The following is a 13811-nucleotide window of genomic DNA, read 5'->3' as shown; positions in this document are numbered from 1 at the left end:
ATGACTTTAGAGGCGGCTTATGGTAGAGAAATAAATATTCAATTCTGGCAACAGCTCTGGTGGACATTCCTGCAGTCAGCATGCCAATTGCACAATCTCTCAAAACTTGAGGCATCTGTGGCATTGTGTTGTATGATAAAACTGCACATGTTATTGTCCCCAGCACAAGGTGCACCTGTGTAATGATCATGCTGTTTAATCAGCTTCTTGATATGTCACAGATGGGTGGATATGTCAGGTGGATAGATTATCTTGGCAAAAGAGAAATGCTCACTAACAGGGATTTAAACAAATTTGTGCACAAAATTTGAGAGAAATAAGCTTTTTGTGCATATGGAAAATGTCTGGAATCTTTTATTTCACTTCATGAAACATTTTACATGTTGCATTTATATTTTTGTTCAGTGTGCATAGATACAGACACATTACAGAGATATAGATGCAAAATGCTCAATCTCCGGATGAGTATGAGGGGGGAGTTTAAGTACAATTCTTACAAGCTTGTTTGGCTGGTAGCTTGTTCTTTAGATGTTTGGGGCTGCTGGTTAACCATGATGTGCCGAAATAATCGAAGTGACACTGGACTAGCACACTTGCCAGAGTCTTTAGGGTGTCTATAGCTTGGTTTCCATCCGGTTGGTAACAGATTTTCATGTGAATATTCTAAAATTCTTGAATAGTTTCCTGTAGGAGAACTTGCCCCCGGACCACATGACAGGGGAGATTTTAATTTACCGAACATTTGATGAATATAATGGACATCCATATGCAATCAGATCCAACCTGGCGTAGCCAGCACCATCAATAACTGAGGGATGTTGGCCATATGAGCCACATTTACGTGTCCTTAAAAACAGCCTGAAACAAATGACAAAAACACAGAGATTAGAACACTAAATATATCAGGGCATTGCATGCAAAGGCCTATAAGCAAGCAAGTTAGACATTGAAGTAGTCAATGATAGAGAATATGGTGAATTGACTTTTAATTTAATTTTGTTTGACTGTAGCCGGCGTCAAATTCTATTACTGCATGGTCGGAACTAGAAGCACAAGTGTTTCGCTACACTCGCATTAACATCGTGTATGTGACCAATAAAAAATGTATTTTATTTTATTTGATTGAGCCAACTTTATGCCATCTGGTGTGATTGCTAACCTTTCCAACAGTCTCACACAGTTTCAAGTTTTAATGTAGAATACACAAGTACAGTGAAATACCTTTCATGCAAGCTCTAAACATAAGCAAAATAACACATGAAAATATTATATTGCTGAATGTGGGATTTATTGTAATTTATATAATTACAAAGTCCCTATGTTGTAAATTACTGTCACTATCAAGTCAATTCAGATGATTCAGAAACAAAACAGAGTACACCTTTTTCTCCAACCAGAACTGCATTTGCTTGCTATTGTGACATCATGGGGATCTCAAGAATACAGTTTTTCATCTTTAAGTACTAAAATATTTATCTAAAATATAATAAAATAAATACATAGAACCATTTTAATAATATCTGGTTAACCACATTTGGTTTTCTGGGGAAACGGAAGCTATATCCCATCAAAGGCTAACTCAGAATTCCTCTTTAACAGTTAAGCATCCATATAAATACTAGAAATAACAATAAATGAATAGATTTAAATAAATCAATACTTTCTTTCGACTTTATTGGGATTGGCTTTGTTGCTTGCTTTTGCTGGCCAGCACCTATCACCAACCTGTCCTTTCTATGTGTTCTGATACCCTGTAGGGTGTAGGCCTGCCATTCATTCCCGTTTTAAATTCAATGTCTCACTGCAAGAAAATGGACTATAACATGTAGGCATACTGGCATATCCAACATTGTAGTAGGCCTAATTTTATATGGAATATGTTTAAGTTTCATCATCATAATCTGTCTTGTACTTTTAGACTGGTCGACTCAAGAAAGCCATTGGTCAACTGCAAAGCATAAGGAATGCTTCAGCACGGGTAATGACCAAGACCAGACGGAGAGCACACATCACACTGGTTTTAAGGTCTCTGCATTGGCTGCCTGTGAGTTTAAGAATTCATTTTAAGATGGTTCTATTGGTTTTTAAATCTATCCATGATTGTGCACCTCAATACGTTAGACATGCTTTTATGTTAGGTCCCTCAGGTCCAATGGTGCTGGCCTTTTAACTATCCCAAAGCTATCCCAAATCCAAGGACCAAGAACCATGGAGAGGCATTCCAGACAACCTGAGGGGTGGTAAAACGGTGGACATATTTAAAAGAGATCTTAAAACACATCTTTTTAGCTTTGCTTTTCCTTAGGGTCCTTTTTTGTTGTTCAGTTTGTGTCATTCTTTAGTTTTTTTTAAATCTTATTTTATGCTGTATTTCTATCTAACATTTTCTATTTCATTATAAAAACATAAATCCATGCCTTAATATGACTAAATAAGCTCCAAATTAACATTACACTGTGTGATGATGAGTGGCCACCTTAAATAAAGTATGGTTGTTGGTGCCGACTGTCCATCACAAACAATTCCACCATTACAGAGTTTGACCAGCAGAGGGCACCACAAGGTAATTTATGTCGCAATATGGACAGCACAGGGGGTTTCTAGTGTGGGACCAAATAAAAATAAAATGACCAGTCATAACTATCTCATTTCATATATGTAGCCTATTGCCCTTTCAAATTCATTTTATTATTCTGTTTCTACGTTTTATGTACTTGGTCTTGTTAAGCACCTGACTAAATTAAATCCCCCTGGTGGGACAATAAACTTGATCTAATCTAATCTTCAGACATGATGATTTCATGTTAGACACTTTTCAAAGAAAGAACTACTGCAGATGTGCCTTTGTTGTTGGTGCTTCAACATGAGAAGTGTCAACATTCTATAAGGGGGTTCAGGGGTCACATTTTGCAGAGCAGTGCCCCTGAACCTTAAAATAGTAGATCACCTTAAGTATTGCAATAGGCTGCAGAGGGCACAGTGCACTGGTCAGTGTGCATTACACACTATATGTTTGGTAATTCACTCATCTTTGTGAGTGAGGTGCTAGGAGAAAATCAAGTTGTGTACAAGTGTACATGATTCTCTGTCACATTTAACAAACTGATACAGCCACGGGCTCAATAAGAAACCAAGAGAACAACAAGTATAAAACAAACGTTTATTGGTATCTCAGGAATACAGTAGAATGCTGTGCACAGCACATACGTACAAAAATAAAAGGAAAAACATTTTCAGTATATTAGTATTCTTACGTACCCTTGTCAGTTTTTCAGAAATAAATGATTGCAGAAGTCTACTATTTTACAATCGTCATAACAAATTAAAACTAAGGCAGAAGGTGAGGTATATGTTAACAGAGAGAAGGGGCATAGGTGGAAGCTCACTCCCCTTAGTGCAGGGGTACAAAACCAAGAGAAAGAAAGTTTTCCCGAAACACACAAGGGAAACACATGCAGACACACTCCCAATCAAGCATGATAACAGGATGCCTTCTCTGCTGAAGTTCATTGACACATTTCACAAATCATTTTCAAAAAGAACTAGAATTTATTGTGGTCATATGTTTTGGTCAAGTCTAATAGGGAACAGAATATGAACCTGTAATCTTTAGGCTTCCAGCTTTTAGTTGCCTCACTATCCCGTTACCATGCTCAGACATAGGAAAGACACCATTTTATAAGTTACTTTGAAGATGGCAAACCTTCACTTTCCACAAGCAGCACTACTTTCAATATTTTCAAGATCTCTGATAAGGTGCACCTTTGACATCTTGTTGACTTTGAGGGAGGGTGTGCAAGACTCTCTCTCTCTCTCTCACACACACACACACACACACACACACACACACACACACACACACACACACACACACACACACACACACACACACACACACACACACACACACACACACACACACACACACACACACACACTTCACACCCTGGTATGTTGACATGAGGGTTAAGCTGTTCAAATGAACTCACATTGAACTTATTAAAAAGATATTTGACTCACTTTTATCAGAACAGTGTATCTGATTAATTTGTCCATTTGTACATTTACCAATGTCAATAACTATCCCAGAATGTTTTCATGTAATACCACATGCAGTCACAGCGGCAATACGTCTTAAGTCTGATCTCTGAGACCACTCTTTAACCAATAGACAAACAATAGGATTTACTTCCAGTACATATATTCTCCTTTCAACAAGTTAGGAAAAGGAGATTTGATCCAGGCCACTATACCATGTGACAGATTCATTGTATGCCCATAACAATCCAGCCTAAAAAAAGTAAATTCCTGTTGCACACCACTAGTAAGTGTACAGGTAGGTGCTGCCCTTTAGAGAAAGCTTCCATCACTCCTGAAAATAACCTCAACGGACTCTTGTAAACTGTGGAAATTGTTTAACATGTATACTGCAATATGAAACTCCCTTGCAATACTCCAATGTGCCACTAAAATCTTTAAATAACCGTTCCAAGACCTCTCGGTTAATATTGCGAAAGTGTAAGGGAAGGGTTGTTTTAGATAGGATTGGAAGCTCTTGTCCACAGTCTTTTGACATCAGAGCCTTGGTTCTCAGGCAGAGCCAGGGGATTCCTGAAGAGCAGTTGGTTGGTTGACGTCACAGTGGCCCACAAGGCCTGCTGTAGAGACAGAGAACTGGGAGGATAGAGACTTGCAGTGACTTTGCTCTTTGTCTCAAGTACTGCATCAAGTCTGCAGAGGTCCCCTCCCTGGAAGTATTTGGATGTAGGCTACGCACAAGTGTGTGAGGGAAGGGGTGTGAGAGGAACAAAAAATGAAATCTGCATTCACATTAATGCAGGGTAGACGCATCAAACCAAATGTTTGAACTTCGTCAAGAGAAATTAAAGACGTAACTCAGATAACTGTAGATCTCAGACACATGCATTCTCAGCCAGGCAATCAGATATGAAAAGTGACAATGACAGTTTTTTTTTAAGCTACAGTCTATGATTCGAAAAACAAAACGCTGCCTAGCCACTAGTTTTTATAGTTTTAACCTATTTTTAACCCACAGTGTTTGTTTACAATTACATTGTTCACAAACAGTGGAATAAACCAAGCTTATATTTTGGGTTCTGATGGGGTAAGACTGTTTAACTAAGGTCATGAGGCATTTCTAAGTTATATTCTTTAAGAATAAATGGCTATAAAGGCTCATTACATTACACTTAAAGTCCAAAAATGGATGCACCAATCACAGACTGTAGCTTTAAAGCCACGTTTATAAGGGCAATTAAGGACAAGATGGAAGTCTTGGAGGCCACTGATGGTCTTTCTATGGAGACCATTCAAACAGTGCATAAGGAATTCCATAAATAAATAATCAACCCAGCACAGCCCTGTATGTCCCTTTAAAACCAATCAACTAGCTTTACATCAAATTCATTGCAAATTAATCAAATAGAGAGATAACACTATCAAATAGAGACAAACATTGATTTGATGGGAGTGGGGGGGACAGGGGGGGGGGGTGACTCAAATAGCAGACCCCCCTGGACACAGAGTCAGGGTCAACACTGGTCCATGACTTGGACTGTGAACTAAAAAAGGACTAAAGCAGGAGAAGAAGCTCCTGGGTTACTGCTGGAATCCCAAGGTCCCTCCAGCCCCATGGGTTTTCACAGGGGTATCTGACGACCGGGGTGGTACTGGTTAAAGGGGAGTATGTGGGGAGCAGCCAATCCTCCTGGATGAGACACATTCTTGCAGGGGATTCAACAAACAGCGACAGCAGGCCGCATCCCATAAGTCTTTTCTAGGTTAAAATAGTCCTGCTCCTCCTCAGCTCCACCAAAGAGAACATTCCCAGAGGGTGACTTGGGGTGGGCAGAATGAGAAGCCTCAGTTTTCAAGTAACCAGCAGCAGAGGAAAGAACACTATGACGCACTGCACTGTCCTTCAGTCCAGTGCTACACATTGATTCCAGGAACTGAGCCTCCCGTAATTACATTCAAAACCATCAAACTACCGCTTCCAACAACTTTCTGCCACTGCAGTGCTGCTGCAGCGCACACTGATCTGGGAGGGGTCTATGGGATTTCACCAAACACACTTAAACAACTAAATAAATAATCATGTATGGGAACGATTCTCAACAACAAAAAAGACATCAGGCACCATCATGGATGGTCACTGTGCAACCTGAACTACGCAACTTGTTCCTGGTTCTTTTTTCTGATTCACATTTGTCAATATTTACATAATTTTTCATTGGTTTAATAGACATCTTTATGTATGGCGATGCACAAAAGCTTGCAATTTTACATTTCACACACTCACCCAAAGCCAAACGCTAAAGCTTTTGGGCATTTCAGCAGTGTCCCAGTTTGTGAGCAGATACATGTTTTATTGTGCGTTCTTATGCCAGTCCCTTTTTCAGTTCATTTCAAGCCATGACGCAAAGGAGCTCTGAGACAAAGGAGGTTTGAATCCAGTCTGTAACACATAACTGCCCCACCATGTTTAAATGACCTTGTGGAGAGACTAGAGTCTCACATAAACTTCTACTGTGGGTGGGCAACTGAGTTTCTCTACCTCCCCACACTCATGGAAGTTCTCCTCTAGTCTTCTCTCTGTGTACCAGAGTGTATATTACTTAATCAATCTAATTACAGAAAAAGAAAATAAACCAGAGATAGACCTGCCCCCCCCCCCCCCCCTGAGGCCCTCCTCAGAGTGTCAGCCCTATTTCTGACTACAGCGGGTGTCTCTTACATGCAAGTTTAAGAGGGCCACAAGTGGGAACATCAAGGCACCTTCACATCGTTCAGCAAGGGAAGTGCATTTAAGTAGTCTCGTTCTCAAATCCCCTTTTTGCTAAAAAAAAAATAGCAATCTTGAACACAGGGGAGTGAACCAGCAAGTGCTCAAAGGTCTCAGAGAAAGGATAGACTAAACAGGTATTACTTTGAGCATACAGTAACTCCATGCATCTCTTTATCCAGTCAAGTGGTTCTCTGAGGTAATAAAAAGTATCCATTTCCCTCCTAAAACCTAAGGATATTAGTCATCCACCCCAAAGACAGGGTGAAGCTGCCCCAGTATCTGTGAGTTAGAGAACGCCCAGGAAGCTCCGATTCAAGCTCCCATTCGACAGCTATGCAAGCGTTATAATGTCAAAAATCTGTTTGTTATGGAGTTTGGCTAAGCAACTATCTTGATTTACTCCCGTTACGACCAGTATGTACTTCCAGAAAAGGTGTGAATACACTCCTCAATCGATAATGATAAGCAGCAAATAATGGCATATCCATAAGTTCTAATACAAAGGTAGCTATCCAAATATACATATATAAAGATAATAAATACTTGTGTAGTTTTTTGCAATCCTTTTGTAATGGTATATATTTATATTGTGTAATTCTATATTACCTTGGAGAACCTCCACATGTGCAAATTAGTGAGTTATTGCCAGCTTTGATCATGATAATCGAGGGAGGAAGTGTGTGACAGTCATGGCGGTGGTGGCCTTGTTGCCTCTCTTTGCGCGGCCATGTTTGCTGAGGGCGATGTAGGAGCCCTTGTAAACCGAAGACTCATAGGCATTGTAGTTGTTTGGCAGCAAGGTCTCCTTGAACTTGCACTCATCCCGGAAGAATTTCTAAAAATGGCAAATGGAGAGACAAGGTCAACAAAAAAGCTTTTTAGCATAAAAACATTTGGGGAAAAATGCCTGGAATTTCAGCCTGTTAAGGTGGGATGGAGTTTTTGGCCTACAGCATGACATCATAATTTGATCTGGTTATTCTGACCAATGACTGGTCATCTTTTATTTGCATATGTATCCTCCAACTGTGAAGGGGTAAGCGGGTTAGGCTTTATAGTCTAGATGATTGATGATGTATATGTAAATATATGTACATTTCTATCAACCCGCATACATGATCAGACATAATTTCAATGGCAAAAGGAGGTGCAGTGAAATAAATTATAAAAATAAAATTGGAGTTATTTTCCATGAAATAGACATACAGTGAGGATAAAAAATGTTAATTAAAAAGACTGCATGCTGGCTTTAAATGACCACTTCAAACTTCTAAAACCACATGCTCTAAATTTCTGTTGTAACGCAGTCATTCATATTCAATAATTTCCAAGTTCTATAGTAATCTTTTTTTAGATAATTTTTCATGATTCAAGTATTGGGTTTTCTGCCGATCTAACATAAACATACAGACAATAAACAATTTCAAGAGTAATCCAAATACAGAGGAAACAGAGGACTGGACTCAACGTGGTTAAAAAGAGTTCTGACACTCCTTGTTCATCAACGTCACGATGAATCATTGCCTGCTGATTTACAGTGTCTTGTCAAGCTGAACACATTAAATACATTTCAGCAAGTTGTAGATCTCCTCCACGGCAATAGATTTGGATGTTTACTGCAGCTAAACACTACTCTGTTCAGTCCCAGTTTATCAACCCAGAGGCCCAACATCGCGAGACTTCCGAAAACACTTGAGAAGTCAATGAGGGAAGTGAAAAAATTATTCCTTAGTTGTTAATTTTCTCGAAATCTAAAAGCCACAACCTAGATTGACACTTACATGTTTTAATTTTCGTCAAAAAACAACTTTATGTCAAAGGAGTGCCTTTGATTAGTGGCCTGCACATGCGCAGTTCGGCGCCAAACGACCATTGTACCGATGACGCGTTTCTGCGCATGAGTTCAGCTAGCCAACGTTGCCATGACATTACCTACAAGCGAGATAGGGGATTTCTATTGGAGATGCAGTTTCTACATACTGTACAACTTAAAATAATTGCCAGCGCGGTTTATTTGCTTCAGTCACCAAACGCAACTGGCGCTTACATTATAACACTTGCAGATCTGTCTAATGGGAGTTTGAATTGGAGGCTTCCATTTGAGCAAGGCATCTATTGCTCAATAACATGTTGAAAAGACTACCACACTTTGTGACCAGTATGACCAGTATAAACATTTTAATAAGACATCCACTGCAGATCAGACTTGCAATGACTAGGCTCCCTATCACACACCACAATTTCAGCTTCAGCATCATTCTCTCACTCTTTGTATCCACTGTAATTGAGGCGACCATGTCAAACCACACTGCAGTCTCATCCATGGCAATAATGTTGCTCTCCTGTACCTTATTGCGCAATCTTTACCATATGCACTGAAGTTCACGTATAAACAATGCATTTAGACCCATCGTTTATTCGAAACAGGCGTTTATTTGCTGAAATGTGTGACGATGCCCGGCTATTAAAAGAAACAGGCGGCTATTTGAGACCGCATTTTATTGAAGTTTTATTGTATCTTCATACTAAACATCTTTGACTGCAAGCCAAAAGCAGGGTGCAGTTTTATAGGCTAAAATGTCAGAGCCAAATGTTTGCCAATTCAGACCAATTTACAGCAGTACGCCAACACTAGACGTGCAATATGGTGCAATATTTTAATTTAACATTGGGCCATAATATCAATCTTAATATAATCAATGCTAAAGCACCTTCTCTTTAGATTAGTATTCCTACCTTGAACATTGATTGATTCCTTCAATAAATAGCTTCAGACATTCAACTCTCAGAAAAGCAATCAGATGATTGATATACGATTAGGCTAGTGTTAACTAACGAGTTCAATAGGCATCGTTTATATCGTCTTATTCAACAGATCATATTTCAATAAGAATTACATTTTTGTTATCCTTTACAAACACCATTTCCATTATGCTACACAAGCTACAGAAAGACCATACTGAAACAAGTTATAACCTGGGAAATTGGAAATTATGAATAATTTACAATGGAATCATTCCGTGCCTCATGAACGCTCCCATCAGTGAGGTAATATTTGATTCACAGAGAACAAAATAATGCAAAGGGTCTACTTAACAAAACAAATTCTAAAAAATATATAATTGGTAATAACATATTCACAAAGAAGTTAGCTAATCTCAAACACATTGCGTTTTTCTCCATCCCTCTTAGAAATAGCATGCCAGCAAAATAGGGAAATACAATTGCGCACACCTACCGTTCCATACAACCTTCCTCTGCTGTTCATTGCGACAAACAGCTCACTTCTCACCCCATACATACTTATCACTCCTCTCTCCACCGTAGAGATCTCTATTAGACCTAGTCAAACAAAGCATGGTGTTATACAGAGGAACCTTGTCAAATTGACAGTGTATCAATGCGTTTGACTATGGGGGAACAAAGACGTGCATGATGCAGCGGTGGGTGTAACCTTGTAGGTGGCTACTCTGCATGCATCGTCTTTGTTCTGTATCATTTGGGGAGCAATGCTCTTCATTCCCTATTGCCCAAATGAATATCTATCATAACTGTACTTTCTGACGTGCAAGGCAATCCTCTTCTGGGCCACAGAAGGAGCCAGTGTAAAAATAAGTTGGCGTCTATATTGGTCCAAGCATTCATGTCATGTTTTGGTCTGGGAAGATATTTAGCACTGAATGATACAAGGTTTTTTAATAGATTTGTCTTTGCTTTGAGAGACATTCAATGTTGCCGACCCCAATGATTAAATATCATGCAAGACCGACAAGGAGCTCTCAAGTCGCCTTTACTTGGGACCGCTCATATTATATGTTCTCTATGGAATTACATTTCAGGATGCGACTCACTGTACTGGTTCTCATTATGTACACCGTTTATCCTGCCGTCAGGGAGGATCTGCAGGTGAAATCCAATGCCCACGTTGCAGTAAAGTCGCCGCACTCTCTTGATGCCCATCAAATAGTCACTCTCCCAGTTCATGTCCGATTTCGCCCCAGAGATTCCCAGAACAGAGCGGGAAAAGAGGGTCTCCCACCTTTGCTCCAATAAAGTTGCATTAGTCCTGCTTGGAATCGGATATGATGACACAATCCCCAATAGAGACCCCAAGAGAACAATTGCTGTCAACGTCGAGTGCGTGCTGGCCTCGTTGCACATACCGATGAAGAACCTTTGCGCAATGGCCATCCAGTTTACCTTCGGGGCACGTGGTCAAAGTTAATGGCCCTAAAAATACCTGTCTTCTTGTTTTTCTTCCTTCGGCATGGTGGTAAAGGCTTATTTTTGGAAGGCAGATAAGGTCTTCTGGCATGAAATGACAGCCCGAAAGAGGAGTAGAAAAGGGAGAGAGCGTGACAGAGCTTGAGGTGGTGGTGATGATCATCTTTTGCAGCTCCGCGCCTCTGTCGATAGGCAACGCTGGCGCCTCTCTCGATAGGCAACGCTGGCTGTGGAGAATACCACTCACCAAAAACCTATGTCACCTTGCCAGGCACTCGTATCCTTATATGACATCACTCTGACTTCATTGCTGCCCGTCAAAGTGAGGGAGGGGAGAGAGAGAGGAAGAAAAAGTTGCAACCCAGCAAGTGTATGCAGCAAGCGCTGAGCTGCAAGTCTGATGAGAGTATGTGCAGCCGCTGTCACCTCACATGTGAGATGGGGCAGGGGGAGAGGAGTTTCATTGGGTAGAGTTGAGCAATCATGGGATGCGATGGGTACTTTGACGGAGCCCAAATTGGGACGCTGGTCGTATGTCTGACAGGCTGCTTCCTTATTTAGAATGAAGGTGTAAAAACAGTCCAGTAGTCACCGGAGAGCAATGGCAATCCTGTCCGCCACTTCCTTCGCTGTTTGTTCAGGAAGTTTACACAACAACACATTTCGGAATTCCTGGAAAGATTTCTGTTTATTATAGAGATAATGCACAAATTAAAAAAGGAAAACCAATATTAACATGACACAGGAATGTGAGTGATCTTTCCGTCTACGGGTTCCTTTACCCCTCAACCTTCAGGAAAACGCGGTGTTATTGTCAGCCTTGAACAGACAACGCATTCGCCGCGGGGAATGCCTATACGTCAGAGAGTACCATGATACGTGGTTCCCCAGGTGCTTAGGGTGCCAAGAAGCACAAGTCAAGTCATACCTTGGCAACCACAAAGAGCGGCGCTGTTGCTGATACACAAACAACAGTTATATGTAATCATTGCTTTGCTTTGGTAAGATTCTCAATTTGAAAAGACAAAGCATTTTGTCTGCTACATCACATTTTTTATATCTATACATTTCTTAAAATCAGAGTGTAGGCCAGTTTCCATGATAAATAACATTTTAGCCTTTAACATTGTATTAACATGTTATTACATAGCAAAGATTGCATTGCAAATAGGACTACAGAAATGAAGTTGCAGCTTGATTTTTGTTCTTCCAGAAGTGGATATGGCCTGTTCTTCCATTTGTGTAAAAACATTTTAAAAAACACTCCATTACTATACAATAAGCAATGACTGTTGTAAATGTTTTAACTTCCAAAAATGATTTCTATAGACATTCTAATTGGGACAGTTATATTTTGGGACAGCAATATTTTTCACAATTATACAGTTTAAGTTATCTACAGTTCAAGTGAAAGGGGAACAGTAGAATAGACAAGCATGGCAGAGAGGCCAACAAACAGTTACAGAGGCCAACAAACCATTACAGAGGCCAACAAACCGTTACAGAGGCCAACAAACAGAGGCCAACAACAAGGCCCAGTTACAGAGACAAACAGTTACAGAGGACAAAATCAGTTACAGAGGGCCAGAGACAAAAACAGTGACCAATAAACAGTTAGATGCTTTACAGACAAACAGTTACAGAGGCCAAGTCAGTTCAGTTACAGAGGCCAACAGTCAGTTACAGAGGCCAACCAGTTACAGTCAGTTACAGAGGCCAACAAACAGTTACAGAGGCCAACAAACAGTTACAGAGGCCAACAAACAGGGACTAATAAACCATTAGAGACTAATAAACAGTTACAGAGACTAATAAACAGTTACAGAGGCCAACAACCCAGTTACAGAGGCCAACAAACAGTTACAGAGGCCAACAAACAGGGACTAATAAACCATTAGAGACTAATAAACAGTTACAGAGACTAATAAACAGTTACAGAGGCCAACAACCCGTTACAGAGGCCAACAACCCGTTACAGAGGCCAACAACCCGTTACAGAGGCCAACAAACAGTTACAGAGGCCAACAAACAGTTACAGAGGCCAACAACCCGTTACAGAGGCCAACAATCCGTTACAGAGGCCAACAACCCGTTACAGAGTCCAACAACCCGTTACAGAGGCCAACAAACAGTTACAGAGGCCAACAAACAGTTACAGAGGCCAACAACCAGTTACAGAGACTAATAAACAGTTCCAGAGGCCGACAAACCGTTACAGAGGCCAACAGTCAGTTACAGAGGCCAACAGTCAGTTACAGAGGCCAACAGTCAGTTACAGAGGCCAACAGTCAGTTACAGAGGTCAACAAACAGTTACAGAGGTCAACAAACAGTTACAGAGGTCAACAAACCGTTACAGAGGCCAACAAACAGTTACAGAGGCCAACAAACAGTTACAGAGGCCAACAAACCGTTACAGAGGCCAACAAACAGTTACAGAGGCCAACAAACAGTTACAGAGGCCAACAACCAGTTACAGAGACTAATAAACAGTTCCAGAGGCCGACAAACCGTTACAGAGGCCAACAGTCAGTTACAGAGGCCAACAGTCAGTTACAGAGTCCAACAGTCAGTTACAGAGGTCAACAAACAGTTACAGAGGTCAACAAACAGTTACAGAGGTCAACAAACCGTTACAGAGGCCAACAAACAGTTACAGAGGCCAACAAACAGTTACAGAGGCCAACAAACAGTTACAGAGGCCAACAAACCGTTACAGAGGCCAACAAACCGTTACAGAGGCCAACAAACAAAGGCCAACAAACAGTTAGAGACTAATA

General features: G+C 40.5%; 1 protein-coding gene across 1 annotated transcript; it reads right to left on the bottom strand.

Moving 5' to 3' along the window:
* Positions 1 to 6730: 6730 nt before the first annotated feature.
* Positions 6731 to 11090, bottom strand: LOC135515307 (fibroblast growth factor 4B-like). Its single transcript, XM_064938994.1, has 3 exons — positions 10660 to 11090; positions 10047 to 10150; positions 6731 to 7643 (listed from the first exon to the last, which is right to left on the bottom strand). Exons 1-3 carry the CDS (start codon positions 10997 to 10999, stop codon positions 7464 to 7466), a joined length of 624 nt encoding a protein of 207 aa, XP_064795066.1. The 5' UTR covers positions 11000 to 11090; the 3' UTR covers positions 6731 to 7463.
* Positions 11091 to 13811: the final 2721 nt, after the last annotated feature.

This window comes from Oncorhynchus masou, chromosome 27, assembly GCF_036934945.1.
Source record: "Oncorhynchus masou masou isolate Uvic2021 chromosome 27, UVic_Omas_1.1, whole genome shotgun sequence".
Classification (NCBI taxonomy): Eukaryota; Metazoa; Chordata; class Actinopteri; order Salmoniformes; family Salmonidae; genus Oncorhynchus; species Oncorhynchus masou.
The sequence above is the reverse complement of the archived record's forward strand: the minus strand, read 5'-3'. Positions and strand labels throughout refer to the sequence as shown.

Bases quoted from the DNA above. Each gene is read 5' to 3' on its own strand.
- LOC135515307 (XM_064938994.1), bottom strand. From the start codon at position 10,999: ATGGCCATTGCGCAAAGGTTCTTCATCGGTATGTGCAACGAGGCCAGC. The intron at 10,151-10,659 runs GTGAGTCGCATC...TTGTTTGACTAG, and splicing joins ACATAATGAGAACCAGTACA to GTCTAATAGAGATCTCTACG. The intron at 7,644-10,046 runs GTAGGTGTGCGC...TGCCATTTTTAG, and splicing joins GAGGAAGGTTGTATGGAACG to AAATTCTTCCGGGATGAGTG.